Source organism: Lithobates pipiens, unplaced genomic scaffold (assembly GCF_037356315.1).
Source record: "Lithobates pipiens isolate NorthernLeopardFrog02 unplaced genomic scaffold, aLitPip1_a1.2 Scaffold_71, whole genome shotgun sequence".
NCBI lineage: Eukaryota > Metazoa > Chordata > Amphibia > Anura > Ranidae > Lithobates > Lithobates pipiens.
In genome coordinates, this window is record NW_027507894.1 from 381,641 (window position 1) to 406,688 (window position 25,048).

The window sequence follows — 25,048 nt, forward strand, 5'->3', positions numbered from 1 at the left end:
CCGAACTGTACGATAATGTTGTGTGCTGCCATGATAGAATTAAGGGGATCGGAGAGAGTCAAAATGACGTCATCTGCAAACAATGAAAGTTTGTGATGAGTTGTCTGGGAGACAATGCCCTTCACTGTCATCTGTTTTCTAATGGTTTCGGCAAAGGGCTCCATTACTAAAGCAAAAATGATGGGGGATAACGGGCAACCTTGCCTAGTGCCGTTTGAGATAATGAATTTTTTGGAAAACATTCCTTCAGAGTACACATAGGCAGATGGGGAAGAGTATAAGGCTAGTATGGCCTGATGAATGCGTCCTACCAATCCAAATTTTTTCAGAACTTCAGTCAGATAACCCCAATGTATTCTATCGAAGGCCTTCTCTGCATCCAGGGAGAGGAGCAGAGAAGGCCTTCCCAATTTTTCAGCCGAGTAAATTAGATTTATTAATCTTCTAGTTGCATCATTAGCCTGTCGGCCTAGCACAAAGCCAACCTGATCATGGTTGACAAGACCCGGCAACAATCTCACCAACCTACCAGCAATCAGTTTCGCATATATTTTGATATCTACGTTCAATAAAGATATCGGTCTGTAACTTTGTGGAAGTGTGGGGTCCTTACCCTCTTTTGGTAACGTAATAATGGATGCCGTAAGCATCTCGCTTGGAAAGGAGGCAGCGGACATTGCGGCCCCAAAGATCTGTTGCATGTGCGGAGATAATTCTACTTGGAATAGTTGATAGTACTCAGCCGAGTAACCATCCGGGCCCGGCGCTTTATTGTGGGGCATACTGCCAATAATTTTTTGAATTTCTGTAATCGTACAAGGCGCGTTCAACACTTCTAAATCACTTTGAGATATTTTAGGCAAATTTAGTGAATTCAAAAAATCCGAAATCGATCGCTCGGATGGCTGGAACGTATCCGGGTCATCCTTGAGATTATACAGAGATTCATAATAGTCGCTAAAAGCGTCCGCGATTTCTTTAGGGTTGTGCACTGTACGCTTCGTAATGGGATTAACCATGCAGCCGATTTTTTGTTGTACTAACCTTTCTCGAAGCTGGTCCGCTAGCAGTTTCCCCGCCTTGTTGCTATACCTGTAGCTATGAGCTTTAAAAAAACGAAGGCGGTTCTCCTGCTGCGAGACCAGCATTGCACGCAATTCTTGTCGCACCGCAAACAGGTCTTCCCTAATTTTTGGTGTTGTGTTTTGTTTGTTTAAAGACTCCAAAGTCTCTATTTTCTCTAGTAGACCATTGAGCCTTTCTGTCTGCTGCCTCCTAACCTTAGCACTTAACTGAATCAATAAGCCCCTCATATACACCTTGTGCGTATTCCAAAGGGAAAAGGGATCCGACACCGACGGAGCATTTATCTGGAAAAATTCTGCTAATGCCGTCTTTAGGTAGTTCGCGTTCTCAGGCTGGGAAATGACAGAAACCTAATTTCACCACCTGTTAGCTCTCGTCGTGGCGCCACGATCCCCCACCCTAATTGAAATTGGCGCATGGTCTGACCAAGTTATTGTATGTATCTCAGATTTAACAATTTTTTGCAGTAAAAAATTGTCAACATGAAACCTGTCAATGTGTGAATAAGAATGGTGTACACTGGAAAAAAACGTATAGTCCATTTCCGACGCGTGTTGGCACCGCCACACGTCAAAGAGGTCCCCGGATGAAAATTTTTTTGAGATGTTTGGCCTCCGTGATTTGCGGATGTGCGGGTTGGAAACATCTAACTCGCTGTGCATAACAGCATTAAAATCCCCACATATAATCACATGACCCTTTTTCATGGTTGATACTTTTTTTCAAAATTTTTTGTAGGAAGCCACTCTGGTTGGAATTTGGGAGATAAACATTTACTAGAGTGTATGTCACGCGGGCAATTTCGCAAATAAGAATAATGAAGCGACCCAACCTTCCATAAGACGAAAAGGAATAGTATTCTTAACTGCTATGATCACTCCAGCTTTCTTCTTTGGGCCATTAGCCAAAAACACCTGTGGAAATTTGCGATTAGAAAATGAGGGGTGGTTCCCCGCCATGAAATGAGATTCCTGAAAACAAATTATGTCACTGTGCAGACTGGACGCCTCTTTCCATGCCATTTGGCGTTTAAAGGGGCTTTTAAGCCCTTTAACATTAAGTGAAGAAATGGTAAAAGTCATATTGAATGAAATCAGGCCCAGCCTCCAACACCTAATGAGTCAGAGTGGTTACACCTATAAAAAGGTTAGGCCCGGTCTCCTCAAGGAAAGTAAAAGAAGCAAGCGAAGCAATTCAAAACTTTACCCTCGATTATATGCGTAGAAAATACCTTCAGCAGTAATCTGTGAAAGGTTAGTCACTGGATAAAAAAAAACAAAAATACAAAAAAGAATAGAAAAGGAAGAAAGTAAAAAGTAGCGATTCCCTAGGGAATCTGTGCTGGCAATAAGCCGCTAGCTCTTGGGGGTAGAAGTGAGTGTCTGTGAAGACAACAGATCGGAGGAGAGATAACACTCTTCAAAAAAGCAAAGAAAAACGAACATCAAAAACAACGGAACAAAATTAAACTCGTTGGAACATGTCCTGAGCGTAAAGGCGAATGAAGTATTACCGTCAAGCTATGCCCTCAGCCGGTTTCAGCATCTGAACTTGTTCGGGTAGAGAGAGGCGATTCCGTTCTTGTTGGACCAGCGGTTTGTGGTGAGAGAAGTTGCCACTCTTCCAGAAGGCGAATACCCTCTGCGACCTTAGCCACGATATGCGACTTCCCTTCGAATGTAATTAGCAGCTTGGCCGGATATATCCATCTGTATGGGATTCGATGGTTATTGAGAGGTTTCGTTATGGTAACCAATTGTCTACGCTGTTGCATAGTGTACGCCGAAAAGTCGGCGAAAAAAGACAGTTCTTTAAACTCAGGAGGTAATTCCTCCCTTCTTCTTGTCACTCGAACGAAAGTCTCTTTGATATGATAGAAATGAATCCGTACGATCGTATCTCTGGGCAGGTGCGATGGAATGCTCTTCGGTCTGGGCAATCTATGAATGCGATCCACCACTAACTCTTCCACAGGAGTGTCTGGAAGTGCAGCTTTCATTAGATTGATAAAAAACTCCTGCAGCTCCTGAAGTTGACCTGTTTCTGGTATCCCACGGATTCTAATATTATTGCGCCTTGAGCGGTCCTCGAGGTCCGCTAATTTCGCTTTAATGGCCGCCATGTCCTCTTCTCTATCATTGTGTGCATCCACAAGCTCATTAAAGGTTTGGGCAAATTCCCCCATTTTCGTTTCAACATGGGACACTCTGCTAGTTACTGCATGCACCTCAGATTTAAACTGCTGAGTGATAGCCAGTATATCTGCATGCAAGGTTGACCTTAGTGAAACTAACATGTCCTTTAAAGTAGTGTCCAGAACAGGTTGATTTAATGTGGGAAATTCAGTAATAGAGTCCTGTAACTCTCTTGTATCATCCATGGAAGAATTAAGAGCACTCACCTCCCCTGTGTCACTTAAACGCTCCTCTGTTCTTTGCTCACTTTTCGCTGGACTGGTAGATGCAGAGGAGGAGGCAGAGTGTGATGCCTGTAGCGCTGCTTGTGGAACACCATGATCTGTGTGTCGAGCCTTCCATTCCCGCTGTGACTGCTGGCCTCGTGCGCCGCCGTCATCTTGGGTAGGCCTCTGTCGCGGCTGGACAAAGAAATCCAGCATTTTGCCCGGTTTTGTAAGACCTTTTCTTTTCCGCAATGGCATCAGGGAAGTTGCCCGCGGGTACTGGCAAAAATTTTGCCGAAAACGAGGGCTGGAGACGCTATTATTCGCCTTATTTGCTCAGGGTACAGCGGAGCTACTCACTCACACGTCCATCCGCTCCGCTCGTCGGCCACGCCCCTGAACATTTTGTTTAAGCTGTATGTCTCAGTTGCGCTCAGTCATTGATATCCTTAACAGACTTCATAGCGTAGGTATGGACATGGTACTTTTAATTGATGATTTAGAGTCAATTGGGTTGTCTTCAGTCTGTTATCAGTGGAATGTGGCAGCACTTCCTACACCAGCAAAGAGTGTATATTTATGCTCTAGATTAGAAGGTATTTTGGATGCCTGTCCTTCACTTAATCAGTTGAACGTAAGCTTTGAGCTTGCTCATGGCAATGAATTGTATCTCACATAACGTTCAAGGTTTTAACTCACCTTTGAAGAGACAAAAGGCCTGATATCATTATAAGCATAATAATAATATAATAATAATAATAATAATAATAATAATAAGCAACTCAAGGCTCAAATATTATTGACTCAGGAGACTCACTTCTCTGAATCCTCCCACCCTCTATTTTTCCATTAAGCATTCCCCTAATCTTTCTACACACTTCATTCCTCGAAGAGTAGGGATGCTGCCATATTTCTACACGCTTCCTTACCTATGGAAGTCCATCAGCTATACAAAGATAACGAAAGTTGTTTTGTTATAATCAAAGGTGTCATCCATAATCGTGAGCTTATTGTTGCTAGCAGTGACTCCTCCATCTCCTTCTTCACCTCCTTTTTTAAAATACCGTATTTATCGGCGTATAACATGCGCCAGCGTATAACACGCAAACCAAGTTAAGGAGGGAATTTACAAGAAAAAAACGTTTAGGCGGGAAGTTTTATCAGTGTAATTTGCAGCCTTCCATTGCAGCCTTGTCAGTCATTTGCAGCCTTGTCAGTCATTTGCAGCTTTCCATTGCAGCCTTGTCAGTCACTTGCAGCCTTGCATTTAGCCTTGTCAGTCACTTGCAGCCTTACATTTAGCCTTGTCAGTCACTTGCAGCCTTACATTTAGCCTTATCAGTCATTTGCAGTCTTGTCTGTGGCTTTGCCATTTAAAAATGGTGCCGCCGAGATACAGAACGGATGTCCTGTGTATCTTGGCGGCGCTCGGTAGTTCTCGGCCGCTCTCGGTGGCTTTCGGCTATTTCCGGCCGCACTCGGCTGTTCTCAGCTATTTTTGGCCGTTCTCGGCTATTTTCAACCACACTCGGTGGCTTTCAGCTTTCTGAAAGCTGCCGAAAATGGCCAAGTGCGGCCAAAAATACCCCGAAGCCACAGAAAGCGTCAGAAAGGGTTATGTGGGGGATCGGCGTATAACACGCACCCCCAATTTCCCCCGGATTTTAGGGGGAAAAAAGTGCATGTTATACACCGATAAATATGGTACTTGCAAAATAGCAATCCCCTCATATGATTATAGGTGGGGAATTTAACATGGTAGCAAACCCCACACTTGATAGGAGTACATCTACCACTCGTTCTAAAGCTTTTCCTAAATCCCTCTCACATAAACTTCACTATAAGGAGTACACATTTTTCTGTCATCCCTATAATAGCTATGCCAGACTAGATTGTATTCTATCCACTCCAATTATTCTAGCAAACCCACCTACTGCTTCCATATATAATTGTGTATGGTCTGAACACCACATGACCTCCTTTACCACTAAATTTATCAAACTAGCCCCTACACCATTTATTTGGAGACTTAATGAGGCACTTCTTTTGAATGTGGAGATTGAAACGGGGGTGTCCCAACCTATAGATAATTATTTTGCATTAAATGCCCTCCCAGAGACCCCCATCTCCACAGTGTGGGTGGCCCATAAGACAGTGCTGAGAGGTAAGCTCATTAGTTTAGCGACTGCTCGTAACAAAGCTAATAAGCAAAAAATAGTATTGCTCACAGACGAGCTGGACAAACTGTATAAAAATTCCATAGCCCTTAATTTGGAGTCCACCAGACTCACTATTGAGAAACGTCTTGAATTGGATCATTGCTCTCGGCTAGAGAAGGCTTTGAGATGGTACAAGGCAAGGTTTTTATTGCATAGTCACTCCTCTTCAACTATGTTTGCTGGAAAACTTAACCAGTCTCTCTGCCCTCCACATGTCTATGAATGTACCACTCCTTCTGGGGTGCCTACATCTCACCCACAGGACGTCTTAAAGATTTAAAAAACATTCTATTCATTTTTCGGGGGCGTGGCCTGCTGCGGACCAGGATGGAAGCCTGAAGCCTGCACTCCTGATCCATGGCCATATTCCAGCAACCTGCCACAACTTTACACCCTGCTCCTTGCCTCCACAGAGCAGGGAAGACTCAGAAACACCTCAGGGCATGACAAGGTGGCGATACAACCCACCAGCCCCACTCTGTCTGACAGATTTTTATCTACCATCGGCCATGCAGTCTCATCAAGATGGTGCTGCCCTCGGCAACACAAGGCATTCAGGCCCAGCTTCCACCTCGGAAGCCTCTTCTCCACTGCCACAGCACACTGCTGATCCACCAATGCTGAACAGGAGAGACAGCATGGACACTCTTCCTCCCCCAGATGATGCCATCACAGGACGGACAGGGGTAAGAGGCTACCTCCCCTGTTAACTCCCCCAACAAGGAGCCCCAAGCTAAGAAGCAGCTATGGTCCTCAGTAGTGGCAGGTACACAGAACACTCAGCAGGGCCCCTCTCTAGCAGCTATCCCTGTCACTGACAATACAGTCACAGAAGCAATGTTAAAATCAATGCTTCTTACATTACAACAGGATTTGCAGAGAGTTGCAACATTCCATGTCCCAGATCCATGACAGGATTGATTGTCTGAAGAAAAGAACAGATGCGTTAGAGGAAAATTTGCAGGACTATTCTAAGTCACTCAATGAGCTCCTAGACGCACATGATCACCATGCAGAAGAAATCCACAGTATCAAAATGAAGCTTGCGGATTTAGAAGATCGCTCTAGGCGAAACAACATCAAATTTAGTGGCATTCCCAGAGTCGATCAAGCCGAACGAATTAACCCCTTACCTGCAACAACTTATCACCTCTTTGCTCCCGCGCATTAATGTCCGTGAATCGCTCATAGACAGAGCTCATAGAACTGCAAAACCGTCACACCTCTCAGATGACGTCCCTAGAGATGTTCTGGCCCGGATTAATTTTTTCCACGTTAAGGAACAAATGCTAATCACCGCCAGAACAATCAAACCTCTCCCAGCTCCCTATACCAACCTAAAGCTCTTCACTGATTTATCTCCAGCAACGATGGAAATGCGCAGAGCTTTTAGCCCCATTACTTCTATCCTCCAACAGAAGAAAATTATCTACAGATGGGGCTTTACAACGAAGCTGCTGGTTTCGCTACAGCACCAAATGGTGCCAATCCTTATGCCAAAAGACGGGTACAAAAAACTGTATATACCCCCTGGGGATGCAGGACAAAATAACTCCCCCCGCGCTCCTCCTAACTCAGCAAAGGCGACCTAAAATACTCTGGGAAAGCGTTTATTAATGCCCACCTCAGTTCCCTCAGCTACCTCAATCTAGCCTGGATAAGGCCTATATTTACCACCCTTTATCACCCCCTAGGTTAAAGTGTGCTAAGCACACTGGTTTTGTGTTACTGTTGTTGCTACTACAGCCTACTTAAGCATTAGTCAACATTTGTTGTATCTGCATAATTGTTTTATTTTTCTGTTAAACTTTTTTATTTTGGACAGCATTCCTTGTACTATCATTTGTTAGCCTGTGCAACCACTGCATTTTTGACACCTGTTGCTCTCAAAGACAATAGTCTCTTTCCATCTCTGTACTTTACCTCGCCCTCTTTCCCACTATGGCCCTTACTCTAACCTCCATAAATGTAAAAGGCCTAAACTCACCTTTCAAACGAAATTTGCTCTGGAAAGAAGCCCTCTTACTATAGTTAATATTTATGCTCCTAATACAGCCCGTAAATTTTTTTACACAGCCCTCTTTGCCAAACTAGAACCTTACAAATCCTCGCCCTTGATAATCTGTGGAGACTTTAATGAAGTTGTCTACCCAGACCTAGACACCTCAAACACAACAGGTCGTAGGACCTCTGCACTCTCTGCCCTACTCAAAAGAGAAGATCTATTCAATTCATGGAGATGCCTTCATGATATGGAAGAGACTACACCTTCTTCTCTCCCCCTCACCTCTCTTATTCTCGGATAGACATTTTTGTCACAGATAAATACCTTCTCCAATCCATTACTGATGCCAAAATTGGAACAATTTTCTGGTCCAACCATGCACCGGTCATGATCAAACTAGCCCCTCTTTCCCAGAATGCCAGACACACAATTTGGAGACTGAACACCTCTCTTCTCAACATTCCCAAATTTGAGACCCAAATAAAATCCGAGATTGAGAATTATTTTCAGTATAATGTAGGTTCTGTAACTGATCATGGTATTACCTGGAACGCCCACAAAGCCTGCCTATGAAGTCTATTCATTAAACTGTGTGCCCAAGCCAAAAATAATCAATCCCTCATCACAGAGACCCTCCTAAACCAAATTCGAACTCTAGAAACAAGTAACAAAACATCTCCCTCAAAAGCCAGATATTCAGAACTAAAATTGCTTAGATACCAACTTAGTGATCATCTTAAAAAATTTTTTTACTATTACATTAAACGGCTTAAATTATGAACATATACCTCCGCCAATAAACCTGGTGCCTTCAAGGCTAAACAACTTAGGAGACAGCTCTCCAATAAAAAAAATCCCTTTCTTACAAGCTCCATAGGCAAGCGCATAACTAACCCGCTAGATATAGCAAATTAATGTAGTAGTTTTTATGCCAAACTTTACAACCTCACCAAGACAGGACCTTCCCCCCTCCCAAGCAAATAGCTGTCGAGCAGTTTCTATCCTCTATATCTCTGCCTTCTATTTCCCAAGAACAACTCAACATCCTTGCAGAACCTTTCTAAACCACGGAGATCCACGCGCTTATTAAAGAGCTCCCCCATCACAAAGCCCCAGGCCCTGATGGACTCCCCAATGAATATTACAAACGATTTCCCGACCTCCTAGTGCCTCACCTCTGCAAAATATATAACCAATTCGCGAGTACTGGTAATATCCCCAAAGAGTCCCTAGATGCATTAATAGTCACCATCCCTAAACCAGGAAAACCCACTGATATCCCCGACAACTTCAGACCAATTTCGCTCCTCAACACAGATACTAAACTTTATGCTAAACTCCTTGCACAACGCCTCGCCACGATTATTCCCCTAATTATACACCAAGACTAAGTTGGCTTCGTGCCAGGTAGACAAGCCACAGATGGCACTAGGCAATTCATTGACTTAATTCAATGGGTGGAGCATAATCAAACGCCTCCTCTCTTCCTTTCATTGGACGCAGAGAAGGCGTTCGATAGAGTCTATTGGCCCTATATGGAGGCAGTTCTCCATAAATTTGGAATATCAGGTACCTTCCTATCAGCCATACTCGGTCTATATGCTCAACCATCTGCATGAGTATGGACCTCCGGAGTTGTATCCACACCATTTAAAATCACCAACGGCACCAGACAAGGCTGACCCCTATCGCCCCTTATATTCGCAATCGTGATGGAACCGCTAGCGCAAGCAATCAGATCTGAACCTTTAATTTCAGGCATAACAATTGGAAGAACCGATCACAAAATTGGCCTCTATGCTGATGACGTTATTGTTGCCCTAACGAACCCTAGGGTCTCCCTCCCTGCAGTCCAAGGAATCTTAGACTCATTCAGTAAGATATCCCTGTACAAAATAAATCATAGTAAATCGCTCATGCTCAACTTGGGATTGGATCATCCAACAAAACAATTCATTTCCACCAATTTTCCCTTTGCTTGGGCCCCAAACGCCTTCTTATCTTACTTGGGAATCTAGTTAACGTTCCCCAGCCAAATCTTGCTCAGAACCAATTTAGAAGACCTCGTGGGCAGACTGGCATGATTAACGAGGGAACTGAGCCATGTTCCAGCCTCTTGGGCTGGAAGGATCGCCCAGTCCAAAATTTTATACCACTTATTTTATACCTGTTTTGTACAATTCCTCTCCCATTGGTACAAAACCAAATAAGGAAACTTCAAGGAATTAATAACTTTATATGGCAACAGCAACGCCCTAGGATCATAAAAGCCATGCTTGTCACCCCTGTCCAACAAGGAGGTCTGGGTGCCCCAGACATTCAAGCATATTATCGCGCAACAATCCTAGATCAGCTAAAAACTTGGTGGTCGGGCCAGCAACAAACAACGTGGAAACAAATAGAAACTACAGCACTCAAGGCAGACCCCAAACTAGTTCTTGCCGCAATATGGATTAACCCGAACCCTAAGCATAATTTTCTAGACACTATCACCTGCTCACTCAGGGTATGGTCTGCACTCTCACAAACTGAGGCAAGCATTTTAACGGATGTCTTACCAGCACTTCCTATTGAATCGCTAGCCCTCCTAGCACCTGACCTACCCCTTCAGGAATGGTCAAAGGCCGGGGTCTCTAACTTGGCAATGCTTATCTCCCTATCAGGCCTGTACCCCTTCTCCCATCTTCAACAACAGTTCAGTCTATCCCCCAAAACCTTTTTTCTCTATCTTCGGATAAGATCCCTCCTCTTCAAACTGCAGTGGTCGACAACAGACTCCCTCTCAAAAGCTCTACTAAAGTTTTACAACAACCGGGACTCTAGTGAAAGGAATTTCCCTTGCTTACAAGTTGATCACTATACCAGCCCCGGATCTCCTAACCTCAGCCATCCATTATTGGACACCACACGAGGACCAGCCATCCCCAGAATCCCTATGGCTGAGGGCTCTCTCACTTCCTCTACGGCTATCTCATTGTATCACCCATTGGGAATCGCTGTAGAAACTGTTTCACAGATGGTATCTTACTCCAGAAAGACTTGCAAAGATTTACCCGTCCTCTTCCCCCAAATGTTGGAGGGGATGCGATGACAATGGATCTCTAGTCCACATCTGGTGGGATTGCCCTGCCATCAAAAAATTTGGGGGGAAAGTTGAGCGACTAATTCAATCTTTATGCGCAGCAACTTTCCCGATATCCCCCTTAGCCCTTTTACACACAGTCGGAGATTCCGATGGAATGTTTCCTATCGGACTGTCTTGTCGGATATTCCGACCGTGTGTGGTCTGCATCGGACTGTTTCCGTCGGAATATCTGACGGACCAACTTTTCCAACTTGCCGGTAAAATTTTCCAACAAAATTCTCCGATCGGACATACTCCAATCATGTGTAGCCTACTCCGACAGACAAAGTGCAATGCATGCTCAGATCAAATTCCTAGACCAAAGCTATTGGCTACTAGCCTGAACGTAGTCCCGTCCTAACGAAATAACATCATCACGTTATGTACAATCGGATTTTCCGACAACTTAGTCCGACCGTGTGTATGCAACATCACTTCCGGACCTCTTCCGGAATTAATGCGTTGGAATAACTCTGACGGATTTGGTTGTCGGAATCTCCGACCGTGTGTACAAGGGCTTAGACCTACTCCTAGGCCTGTCCATCCCCTCCTGGCCCTAACAGGAGCAAACACTGGTGACTCGCATCTTAATTGCTGCCCGCCTGGCAACTGCAAGACACTGGAAGTCAACCCAGGGCCCTCTCTTAAAGGACGCAATCCAGCTACTCAACCGACACTTCCAAATGGAATATTCGTTTGCAAGAGCTAACCATTCCACAACTTCCTTCATTGAGCTCTGGAAGCAGTGGATTGCCGACCCTAGAAGCACTCTGGGAGGCAGCTCTTTCACCTTACCATCCCCTAAAGTTGGATTACCCCAGAAGGTCCTTACTATTTTGGGTAACAAACAAACCCCCTAACCCAATCATAATCACTTTGCCTTTACTCTGGCTTATCATCAGCACAACTCCCTGCTCCCGGAACAACGCTCTCCCTGGAGTGCCACCTCCACTACTAGGACACAGGTGATTTAATTTGTTGACTGTTCACTTTTAGCAGTAAGTGTTCTAGGATATGCAAAATTGTTTATCTGTACTTTTTACTTGTTATACACATTGTGCTAGGGTATGCCCAATTGGCGCTGTTTTATGAAACCACCTTTTCTTATTGAATTAATAAAAAAGTTAAAAAATTTTTATTCATCTTTTCTGGCTCCTCCCCAAACTGGACCTTCAGCTGAAGGCCTTGCTTGGTTTAACTCTATTCCAATCCCCACTCTTACCACCTCGCGATTAGACTCACTTAATTCTCCTATTACTCAATCAGAGGTGATGAATGTCATTAAGGCGCTAAAAACAGGATCGGCTCCTGGTCCTGATGGATTCTCCACCTTATATTACAGAAAATTTTCCTATCAACTATCCCCCAGAATGTTTTTTTTTTTGTCCTGCATGGTTATGGTTTTTCTGAGGAAATACTGTTAGCAAACATGTTGCTCATCCCCAAACCGAATAAGGACCACACCAATCCTCAGAATTTTAGGCCCATATCGGTTATTAACAATGACCTAAAGATTTTCAGTAGGATTTTAGCTGATAGACTAGTGGCAGTGATATCCTCTTTGGTCTCTCCTTATCAGTCAGGGTGTATTTCCCACCAGCCTTATCACAGACAATATCCGCCTGGCCACTGATATTATCCAGGACGCAAACCTTTTCTCTGAAAAAATGTTAATGCTAAGCCTGAACATCCACAAGGCATTTGACAGTGTGTCTTGGAGCTAGGTGTCTCTCCTTTTATAGCATTATGGATTTCAGGGAGAATTCTTACAGGCCTATCAAGCTCTATATCAGAACCCCAGGATGCGGGTTAAAATCCTGGGTTGTAGCTCTGAATTTTTCCAGCTCGGTAGGGGCACTAGGCAGGGGTGTCCACTGTCCCCACTGATTTTTGCTCTGGCTATTGAACCCCTAGCCATAGCAATATTACAACATCCAGATATTTTGTAGGTTATAACAAAGGCTCCTTGACTTATAAAATTCTGCATGTATGCAGATGACGAGCTGCTATTTCTTACCAACCCCATGGTCACATTGCCAAATCATGTTCAAACCCTTTCATTATTTGCCAATATTTTGGGCCTTTCTGTGAATGTGTCAAAATCTATTGCTCTCCCTGAAGGGTTTGCCCCTGCCTAGCTGAAGAATCTAAAGAGATCTTTTTCCTTCACATGAGCTAAATTATCACTTTCTTATTTGTGTATAAAACCCCCATAAAATGTATTATTTGACAATAATGTACCTCCTATGATTACTAAACTAAAACAGTTACTTAAAGTGGTTATAAAACCTTACAAACCACTTTGACCTACAGGTAAGATTAAGGCTTACCTGTAGGTCCAAGAAATATCTCCTAAACCTACACGGTTTAGGAGATATTTACTAAAAGACAGGCACTGCTGTCTATAGCGCACGCACCGTAGACAACATCGCGATATGCCGTTAGTGGCGGTTCCCGTACGCAGGCCTGGAGCAGCGACACCCGGAAGAAGATGGACGCTCTGTACTACAGGGGACCGCGGTGACCTCACTGGTTCCTGTGTCAGGTAAGTGACACATGCGATGCATAGTAGCCCATTATGCTTTACCTTTGCAGGGAGACAAAGAGGAAGTAAACCTATCAGGGAATAACGGCAATCAAGATGACGATCCTCCCTAAATTGTTATACTTATTTTGGGCCCTTCTTATTATGATATCTAAATCCTATCTCCTTAAACTCCAAGCATATGTTAATAGATTCATTTGGAATGAAAAACCCCCAAGATATTCTAGGGAGCTGCTGTATCGTTCCACTCGACTAGGTGGTCTGGGAGTCCCTCAAGTGTGGCTGTATTATATCGCCAGCAGATTCACACAACTGACCCAATGGAATATCAAAAATCCACATGTCCCAGGGGTTAGATTTGAGCAAGAATCAATCATCCTGTTCTGCCTTCTGGGACTACTGTGGTCTTAATCTAATCTAAATCCCATGCCTTAGAATTGAATTCTCTGAACCTGGTGGTAGCGCATGCACGATACTATGGGATCTTTATAAATTGAAATTATCACAAATCTAAAAACCCTCACAAGTGCCTTCTTTCTGGGTTATCCTAGGCTTCCCACAGCCTTTGGTGATCTGGATGCTTATCATTGGGGGATAACCCAGGGTTTGAACTCACTGAATGATTTTCAGCAGGACTCAAAGTTTATTTCATTCTCCCAGTTGCAGTCTCAAAAAAATATCCCAGAAAAGGGAATTCTATCATTATCTCCAAATCCACCATTTTAATCAGACACACTACTCGGTAATCCCATCGGATTCGCACACCTCTTTTGAATCCATTTGCCAGACTGCCCCTAAGTAGGTGACAGCCCCAAATTAAGACACATGGCCATTTGGGAGCATGAGTTAAATTTGGAGTATGATTTACAGGACTGGGAATTAAACTGGCAGAATATGCATAAGTGCACTAAATCCCTTACCATACGGAAAACAGTGATTACATTTTTTACTCGCTGGTACTATACTCCCTCATGTTTACATACAACTTACCCCCAGGCCTCCTCATCTTGATTTTGGGGCTGTGCTCTCCTGGGTTCCTGTTTACACATGTTCTGGGAATGTGAAGCTCTGCAACCTACTTGGAGAAGGGTTCTAGAGTTGATAGATAAGCTGGCGGGGAGGCACGTAGCTCTAACGCATATTCACTGTCTTTTATTTGGAAAAATCACAGATATTCTGAAACACCTAATGAAACTCATACACACTATTTGTATTGCACTGCAATAGGCAATTGCCCTTAACTGGAAGTCTAATACAGTCCCATTTACGCAAGTGATCTTTCGTGTTGATCAGATAATGTTGACCGAAAAAATATTTCATACACTGCATGACTCAATCCCTACCTATGACGCTATGTAACCCATGGTTCATTTATTGTCATCAAGAATGACCTGAGCTAACGTTTTCTTTACTATTTTGTTGGATTTACTGATTCTGGTTATAGTTTTGTTTTGTATATCATATATTGTATTTGTATTATCCTACCAAGGACTTTTAGCTGAACATTACATGATTATACATTTTGATGTTCTATGCATGACTATGTATTATTAAATTTAAGCTTTATGGAACTGCTTTTACGATAAGATAGTTTATATCTCAAATCATTCTGTACTGTAAACCTTTTTATCTCAATAAATACACTTAGTAATAAAAAAAACGTATATACTTTAGAAAGATATGGAAGTTATACTCCCAATTTTAAACAGCTAAACTCTAATTGGACACTCTGGATTTGCCTTGTGCCATAATCTTTCTAGCTAAACCAAGTATAAAGTATCAAAAACCTATTTTTTTCTGTAATACCAATGATTTCCTGAAAGTAAGCAATGCCTTGCTTGGAATCTCTGTTATAAAGAAAACCTGATACATGAGCTTTTTTATCTGCCTCTTTGTAAAGCCGTACAGGTGCAGTCAGCGGTCTGATATACCACATTCCTAGCAAGCAATGTATGGGTTCCTTAAAGCTTGCACCTTGAAACATGACACCGATTGACAATTCTTGTTTGGGGATTAGGACCACTCAATTTTGGGTAAACTTGAGCAGGCAAGTTATTATTGTTATTAACGATTTATATAGCGCCAACAGTTTACACAGCGCTTTACAATGTATGGGGAGACAACACAATTACAGTACAATACAAAAGGTACAGGAGGGCCCTGCTCATAAAGGGAGGGGGTGGGGGTACAAAAGGTAATAGCTGCAGAGAATGATTTGATGGGGGCGGCTCGGGGACAGTTAGGTGGGTGTGGGAAATTCCTGAAGTTACCCCTAGAATGCTGTGAGGAAAATGTTTTCATATTCTTTTTATATATTTATTTTATACCATATGTGATATATAAAAATTTGCTGTGTGTCTGTTCTCTCACCTCACCTAGACCTCATAGTAGTGGCAGCATGTGGTGGTCAATGTTGGTGATTCTGTTTCTTCCTACTAACTTCCCATTGCATAATATGAATCAAGGTTACAGTCATTTCATGGAACACACAGGGTCTTAGCTCTAAACAAAGAAGGGCCCATGTGTTTGACTACATAAGAGAACATATCCCTCAAATTCTCTCTCTCCAAGATACAAACCTAATGGATTGTTAGATGCTTTCATGCTACATATTCCTGCAATTCGAGGAATGGTGTTTATTTTTATATACTAAAATCTAGAATTTACACCTTTTGATTCTAAAGGCCACTATATCTTTATATACTAACACATAACACTACTCTTACTGACATTGATGTGTCTTCTTATACATGTCCCCCATTCAGTATTTACTGAAACAAAAATAAGTATTTGCCGTTCCTTATATGCCCCATATATGACTTTAATTTAGATTGATTAAGACCTTTCCAATCATAAACTGACTTTTTTACTGCTTAACTGTAAGCATATATTTTCACAGTTATGTGGCATCAGAATAATCCTGGGTTTCTTGCCAATCCAAAAAATATAGAGCATTATCCTACATTGATACATTGATATTGCATTCTCCAACATCAATAACCCACCATGGGTTGTTGAAATCTTGTTGTCGTTGTCTGATCATTGACCAGCAAACTATACTTAAAGTGGATGCAAACCCTCGCACATATACCCAGTGAAGTGAACAGCCTTAGATGATGCAAAGAGATGAAACAAATCTCCCCACTTATGTTTTACAGGCATATATGGTGTCTTCGGGTTTATATATTCTTTAGAAACTGCATATGTTACAGATTTTCTCTTCCTGGTCAGCATTGTGTGTGGATTATTGGCATACAGACAAGACAGGTGATTGGAGAAAAGGCACCCCCCCATAGGCGAAGGAAGGAATGTGCAGAGCTGTGTTGGGACAAGACAAGCTGTCTGCTAATCTATTTATAGCAATCTCCCACAACACAAATTTCAGGCTGGTTTTATCTTGGTTAATGAAGAACTTGTCAGAAGTCATCAGGGTAATAATAGAGCAACAAAACAGTAGAAAGACACAAGACTTAGTGTTTTGGAGAGAGATAAGAAAACACTACAGATATATGTGCTTAGGTCAAATTTTACAAATCAGGTTAACATCAAGTTTAAACTATATAAATATAAATGAGATTCTATGCGTGGGTAAAAAATATACAGCTGCTAGAACAAAAATTCTGATACCAAATATCTATACAATAAAACAAAAAAGTGAAAACATACCATATATTGTGGAATTTTTACAGTGATTCAATATTTGTCATGCAGGCGGTCCCCGGATTAAAAACAAGATAGGGTCTATAGATTTGTTTTTAAGTTGAATTTGTATGCAAGATGGAACAGGTACATTTATTAAGTGTAGCTCCAGCCAAAAAAATATTTTTTATGTTTTTGGGATAACATAGGGAAGAATTAATACCCCTGTAACATTTGTTTTGCTGTCTGTGCCCCTGTTCAAAAGAGGTCACCTCATTCTCTGTCCCTGTGACAATTGGATTTAGAAAATTTTGGGTTGTTGTCAAAACCAGGATTGGTGATAAAGCTTCAGTAGAGACACCTTTTCCCCATCATAACTCTTACAGCAGTGAATTCCCCTTCCTATGGGTAGATTTCCTCACTTCCTGTGGTCTCCCTCCGTTTGAAAGTAGGAGTCATTTGTAAGTTGGATGTTTCTAACCCGGGGACCACCTGTATTTGAAAAGCATATTTTCTTTCAAATATTTTTTCATTTATTTTTAGCATTTTCTTTCAAAGTACTGTTAAATCACACCTATTGTAACACTGTGTTCTTTTTAATTGTATTTGATTTACAGTGCTGAAGCTGCTGAAAATGGCAACAGGCATGAGGGCTTTACTGGACACTGTCGTACAAGCACTGCCTCAGGTAATGATAAACCTGATTTCTCTGGCAGGGGTTATGATGTCATTAAAATCAGTTGTGGTCAATGAAGCTGTAGACAGAAGAGTGATAATTGCACACTGTGCTTGTTCGTAAAGATGGCCATACACAAATACAAAAATTAAAGGTCATCAAAAAATACCCTTAATTGGTGGCCCTGTCAACCCCTTCACACAACCCTCCCCCCATGTTGCTTATTTAAAAATAAAGGGATCTGGGATGCATCCCTGTTCAGGTATTTTGACAGTTAAGGCAAGGTTGCTCTCAAAAACAATTACATAGTTAAATAGTTAGTCAGGTTGAAAAAGGACACAAGTCCATCTAGTTTAACCAATAAAAAAAAACAAAAAAACAACCATACAATCCCATATTACACAATCCTTTATCCACAGTTGATCCAGAGGAAGGTGAAAAACCCCAGCAAAACCTGATCCAATTTGCTACAGCAGGTGAAACAATTTCTTCCTGATCCATGAGAGGTAATCAGATATTCCGCTCCTCCCCAATGAAATCAATGGGGCAGTGCTGCGATACAGCCAGCAAAAGACCGCTCCGGCGGCATTTTGCGGGCAGATTTAACCCCCTTTCAGCCACTAGCAGATATTCCGCTCCTCCCCAATGAAATCAATGGGGCAGTGCTGCGATACAGCCAGCAAAAGACCGCTCCGGCGGCATTTTGCGGGCAGATTTAACCCCCTTTCAGCCACTAGCAGGGGGTTAAAACCGCTCCGCTAGTGGCCAAATAGAGCCGCTAAAACAACGGTAATGCGGCTCTAAAAATGCATTACAGCATTACTGCCGACGCCCGGGCGGCTCGGTGTGAAAGCCCTCTAAATGTTAGTATCCAGTTATATTTTGTACATTTAGAAAAGAATTCCAGCCTTTTTGTAAAGCAATCTACTGATCTGGCCAGAACCACCTCTGGTGGAAAATTATTCCACTTTTTCACAGCTCTTACTGTGGAGAAACCTTTTCATATTTAGAGATAAAAACTCTTTTCCTCTAGACGTAGTGCCCTTTTGTCCTCTGTGATGACCTTACATTGAATAACTCAACACCAAGTTCACTATATGGACCACTTATGTATCTGTACATGTTTATCATATCCCCCTTAATCTCCTCTTCTCAAGAGAGAATACATTCAGTTCCTCTAATCTATCCCCATAGCTGAGCTCTTCCATGCCTCTTATCAGTTTGGCTGTCCCTCTCTGCACTTTCTCCAGTTCCCCAACATCCTTTTTGAGAACTGGTGCCCAAAACTGAACTGCATATTCCAGATGAGGTCTTATTAATGATTTAATTTAACAGGGGCAAAATGATATCTCGCTCTCTGGTGTACGTACCTCTCTTAATACAAGAAACGACTTTGCTCACTTTGGAAACTGCAGCTTGACATTGCATGCTATTATTAAGCTTATGATCTAACAAAACCCTCAGATCCTACTCCACTATGGATTCCCCCAGTTGTACTTCCCCTAGTATGTATGATGCATGCATCTTCTTAGCCCCCACGTGAATAACGTTACATTTATCAACAATAAACCTCATTTGCCACAGTCACCCAAATAAATAGTGCCGTAAGGTCAGCTTCTAAGTTGGAGACATCCTGTAAGGACATTATTCCACTGCAATAGCTTGGTGTCATCTGCAAACACTGACATTGAACTTTTAATCCCAGACCCAATATAATTTATAAAGATAATAAAAAGTAAGGGTCCCAACACTGAACCTTGGGGTCCACCACTGATAACCTTAGACCATTCAGAGTAAGAATCATTAACCACTGCACCCTGAATTCTGTCTTTTAGACAGTTTTCTATCTATTTGCAAACTGATCTTTACAAGTCTGTAGACTTTACTATACACATTAGTCATGTGTGGGGAACTGTGTCAAACGCTTTTGCAAAATCCAAATATATTACACCCACAGCGACCCCTCTGCCGAAGGTTTTACTTACCTCTTCTTAAAAAGGAATCAGAGCAAACCAGAAAAAGCATTCAGGGCAGCAAAACACAGCCCATACTCCTGATGCTCAATAGTGAATTAAGCTCTCCAAAAAATAAGGGTTAAAGGGGAAGAAAAAAAATCATTCTCACCTCCATGCTGCAGCTGTAAGCCCTTGTACACACGGTCGGAGATTCTGACAACCAAATCCATCGGATTTTGTCTGTCGGATTTTGTCCGAAACTGTTGTATACACACGGTCAGACAAAGTTGTCGGAAAATCCGACGTGATGACGTTATTTCGTTATGACGGGACTATGTTCGCGCTAGTAGCCAATAGCTTTGGTGTAGGAATTTGATCTGAGCATGCGTGGCACTTTGTCCGATCGGAATTCTATACACATGATCGGAGTATGTCCGATCAGAGCATTTTGTCTGAAAATTTTACTGGCAAGTTGGAAAAGTTGGTCCGTCGGATACTCCGACGGAAACAGTCCGATGCAGACCACACACAGTCGGAATATCCGACAAAACGGTCCGATCGGACACATTCCGTTGGAATCTCCGACCATGTGTACAAGGGCTAAGACCGAATACACAGTGATCAAATGATCACTAATTGTTCAGTCCTCAGTCTCCAAGCATGGAGAACAGTGACTGTCAGTGCCAGGCAGGGGAGGGGACAGGCACAGCATGCTACAAGGAAGGATTGACAGTTGGGTGGATCCTAACAATATTGTTGGGATCCTTCCAGAGCCTGGTGCTGCTCTGCCCCATCAGCTAATAATGGACTATTACCTGCTCTAAATTGACTTTTGGATGACAAAATGTATTGTGTTCACGTGACCCACAAGAGAAGTAAGTCTTCAAAAGCTTTGCCATATATTTATTTAAAATAATTAGGCACAACTAAAGGGTTAGCGCCCACTTACATTTGTGCAGTATGGTTAATCCATGCATATTGTCATGCATTATGTCATGATAATATTGAAATCATGGGGACCAGGTAAGCTGGTAGACCTTGCTTTCTTTCAATAAAAATAATTGTACAGATAAATAATCAGGCTGGGTCCATTTTTTGGTGCTTTCTAAGCTACGTGAAGTTGCAAGGTTCCAAATTAAACTCTTAAGTACATAACAGGGTTGAATTATGGACTAATTACTCCTGGTCCATATCAACAAAGTACGATTAAGCTGGATGGGGAATGGCATGAATTATATATATATATATATATATATATATATATATATATATATATATATATATATATATATATATATATATATATATTGTAGTGTTATTAACTTTAAGGTAATCACAGAGGATCAGGGGGCACGCTTTACATCTGGAGAAAAGGATATTTATCCTTCAAATGTGGAAAGGTTTTCTCATAGTAAGAGCTGTAAAAATGTGGAATAGACTCCCTCGAGGGCTGGTTCTGGCCAGCTCAGTAGATTGTTTTAATAAAAGGCCTGAATTCTTTCATAAATTCACAAAATATAACTGAATGCTAATATTTATAGGTAAAATTTTACTCAGGGAATAATTGCCTCTTGGGGGATCAGGAAGGAATTGTTTCCACCGCTGGAGCAAATAGGATCATGCTTTATTGGGGTTTATTTTGCTTTCCTCTTGATCAACTGTGGGCATAAGATAGTGTATTTGGAGGTTTTACATTTTATGTGTGTGTTTTTTTGCGGTTAAACTGGATGTACTTGTGCTTTTTTTCAAACAGATTAACTATGTAACTATATAAAAAGTACAAAGTATTTTATTATATTAAATCATAAAACAAAGCTCCATAAAAATCTAACTTTTTTTTAGCAGAGTTGTACATCTCAAATGGAGAGGCAAAATTCATAGATGACTGGTGGGAATCAAATCACAAACACCCCATTAAAATAATTTCTTCACAGGATGTGTCCCAGCCAGCTTATCCTTCCATTTAAGATATACTGTAGAACTCTTCCAAAGAAATGTGTCTTGTATCAAACCCAGTATTTGCATGAGTAATATTTAGGGTGGCCAAATACCCCTCCTCCCTGCATTAAGGTCTAAACAAGGTTATCAGAGGTGGAGAAATGCCTAGGAAGATCACCCAGCCCCTTCCCCCCTTTATTTCATCTTAGATATGGGAGCAGGGCCGTTTTTAAGGCAGGACAAAAGGGGCAGCTGCCCTGGGCCCTGTCATTGTTGTGGGGCCGAAAGCAGCTGCCCGCTGCTACTAATGCAGCCCAGCTCTGCCCTATTGTTGTATAAAGATGACTCACCTGCAGACCCTGTGTTTACATGTAAATTACCGGCATGCATATGTAAATAGGGCCGGCCGATGGCATTGATATGTATATCATGCCCCCCCGCCCCCAGGTCATATCCACAGTAATCTCTAGCAACCAATCAACAAGCAGAAATCACGTGCTGCAACCTCTAGCAACTAATCAGTGAGCTGTAATGGGTGCTGTAACCTCTAGCAACCAGCCAGTGAGCGGTAATGATACACTGTAACCTCTGGCAACCAATCGCAATGGCTGCCTGATCTCATTCAGTAAACTGATTTTGAGTCTAGCTGCTATTTATTGTATGTCTCAGAGCAGGCGGAGAGCAAAACTGCATGGGGGGAGGGGGGGAGGGGGGGATGGGCCCAAGAAAAGTTGGGGGGGGGATGGGCCCAAGAAAAGTTTTGCCCAGAGTCCAATCAATATTAAAGACGGCCCTGTATGGGAGAATATCAAGGTTAGGAATGGGAAAATCTAATGTGCATATATCAAACTGTACAAAAAGCACAAATTAACTTTTTTGATTGTCTCTCAGGGATCAGGAAGGAATTGTTTTCCCCTGCTGTAGCAAATTGGAGCATGCTTTGCTGTTTTTTTTTTTTTTTTTGCCTTCCTCTGGATCAACTGTGGGTGAAGGATTGTGTTTTTATATTTTTTGGTTGAACTTGATGGACTTGTGTCTTTTTTTCAACCTGACTAACTATGTAACTATGTAAATTGAAGCAGAGATGATAACCTTTTGGCTAGGACATATACTGTGAAGAAATTCTTGTATGGGGTGTTTGTGATTCAATTCTGGCCAGTCATATATGCCTTTTGCCTCTCCATCTAAGTTGTACTACTCTGCCAAAGAAAAGTAATTTTATGGAACTTTGTTTCATGGTTGAATATAATAAATCTGGTACTTTTTATACATATTTGGTTGTTATGCCATGTAAAGGCCCGTGGGAGGTTTTCCACTGGTACAAAACTTGTAGTAGGGATTCTGGCAGCCTTGTATCAGACCCAAAAGTTGCATGGATTTTACTAGTAAGTTTAACAATTTACATGCTTGAGCAGCCTTGTACACCACAGTTTTTTTGTGCTAATAAAAATATCGAAATTTTATGTATGTTGATTAGTTATCAGAAATTTTTATCTTTATAATGTTATATTTATAATCTAAACATCATCAAAGTAGTGATAAAAATGGAGCTACCGTCTGGCAAGATGGAAGCCTGAGCTGATAGCTCCTCATACCCGCCAGGACATATCGATGACGGATGCTCTTCTAGCGCTCTTCCACTGCAGCCCTAACTCTCCCTGTTTTTCTGATACCACCAGGCATGCCCTGCCAAAAGTGAGACAACCTGCAGCCCCATAAACTGATGGGCTTCTCTCCGCTGACGATCCAGCGGTCACAACAAAATGCCATAGCCTTCGGCCCGCAGTTAGGCCTCTAGCAGTGGCTTCACCGGGACCCAGCAAAGCAGATACAGGGAGAGACAGTGAAATCCCTGCTTCAGGATCCAACACTCCCACTTTCCATAGCCCTATAAAATGAAAACCTCATAGAGAGGAGTCAGAGTATGTCCTTGATGGCATGCTCACTGAGGTAAGCACAGATAATGGATGTGCATCCACTGCTTCTATGCCTGATCCGATCATTGTGTTCCCCATAAGTGGGCAGCCTGTTTCAGACACTATGATGACACTATGATATGTCCCTGTCTCTCAAAGTATCTTTACAGAAAGACATGATGGACATGTTTTCAACAAACAAAATTTGAAATGCAGGAGCTGGGCGAACGAGTGGATCATGTTAAATGCTCCATGTGTGATTTTGCTGATAATTATAATACGCTGGTTGACACTCATACCGCTCAAGCTGAGGACATTTCCTGGATTAAAGTAAAACTGGCGGATCTTGAGGATAGATCCAGGAGACACAATTTAAAGATTAGGGGCATACCCCAATCAGTGCAAGCTTCACAAGTTTCCCCATTTTGCAGGAGAACTGTTTCTAGTGATAATCCCGTCACTCACTCCCGTGGATCTAACCATTGACTGGATTCATAGCATACCCAAACCATCCTTCCTACTAAGGGAAGCCCCTGGGTATGTCATCTTAATAATACATTTCTTACTAGTGAAGGAGTAGGTCTTAGTAGCATTCAGAAGGCCAGATATCTTACCTTAACAAGCTACAAAAGTGCAATTACTTCCTGACCTCTCTCAATTTACCCTACAGAGACGTAAGAACTTTATATCAATTACCAAAGCACTAAGGAACCACACCCTACCATATAAGTGGAAGTACCCAGCAAAGCTTGAGATCATGCACCAGGGTTCCACTTCCTACATCACCTTTCTGGAAGAAGGCCTCCACCTACCGACAATAGGACATCATTTTAGGGTCTCCGGGACCTGATCACAGGTCCCAACAAGCACCTAAGTCTAACCCAGATTGGAGGAACATACCTGTAAAGCAGCGTACTCATCCAACCTAAGGTACATTCTATACCCTTTTCCAATAGCTGATGCATCACACGTCTGGCCGATTGGGAAGTTCCTCACTTGATTTTCCTGCCTACTTCACAAATGGCATCACTTCTTGCCTGAGACCCTCTGTGACGACCAGTGGCCTCCTTTTTTTACACTGTTTTGTTCTTTTTGTCACTGTTCATTACTATCAGTTGGAACTGTTTCCCTTTTGGTTCCGCAAATCCGTTAATGCTTTGAGTGCCAATCTAGCCCTTCTCTGTTTCCTTCGCCCCGTTTGCCAACACCAAAGTTCATAACTACTGACATGAAGATATTTTCACTTTCTTCCAATACCTCACCATCTTCTATGCCTGGACCAATTTTATCTCACCACCAGGCAAACTCTACTCCCATCTTGCCTAGGCTTCACAAAATGGGATTCAAGTTTTTATTACATGATGTAATAGGCTTGAACCATCTGGTCAAACACTGCTCTATCTGGAATGAGGCCTACAAACAAACTGCGGATGTCTTGAATATTCAGGAAACTCACTTTTGCATTGATGCTACCCCTAAATGTACACATCCATCTTACCCCCATGTTTTTATGGCCATTGCTTCTGAAAAGAAAAAAGGAATTC

The 25,048-nt window shown here is 42.2% G+C and overlaps 1 protein-coding gene across 1 annotated transcript in view; it reads left to right on the plus strand.

Moving 5' to 3' along the window:
- LOC143959353 (voltage-dependent T-type calcium channel subunit alpha-1I-like) overlaps positions 1–25,048 on the plus strand; it is a gene marked incomplete at its 5' end in the record, with an annotated part of 1,248,755 nt that overhangs the window by 294,853 nt on the left and 928,854 nt on the right. Inside the window, one exon of the mRNA XM_077468015.1 lies at positions 17,637–17,707. Coding sequence (XP_077324141.1) covers positions 17,637–17,707 — 71 coding nt within the window. The remainder of the gene's footprint in view (positions 1–17,636; positions 17,708–25,048) is intronic.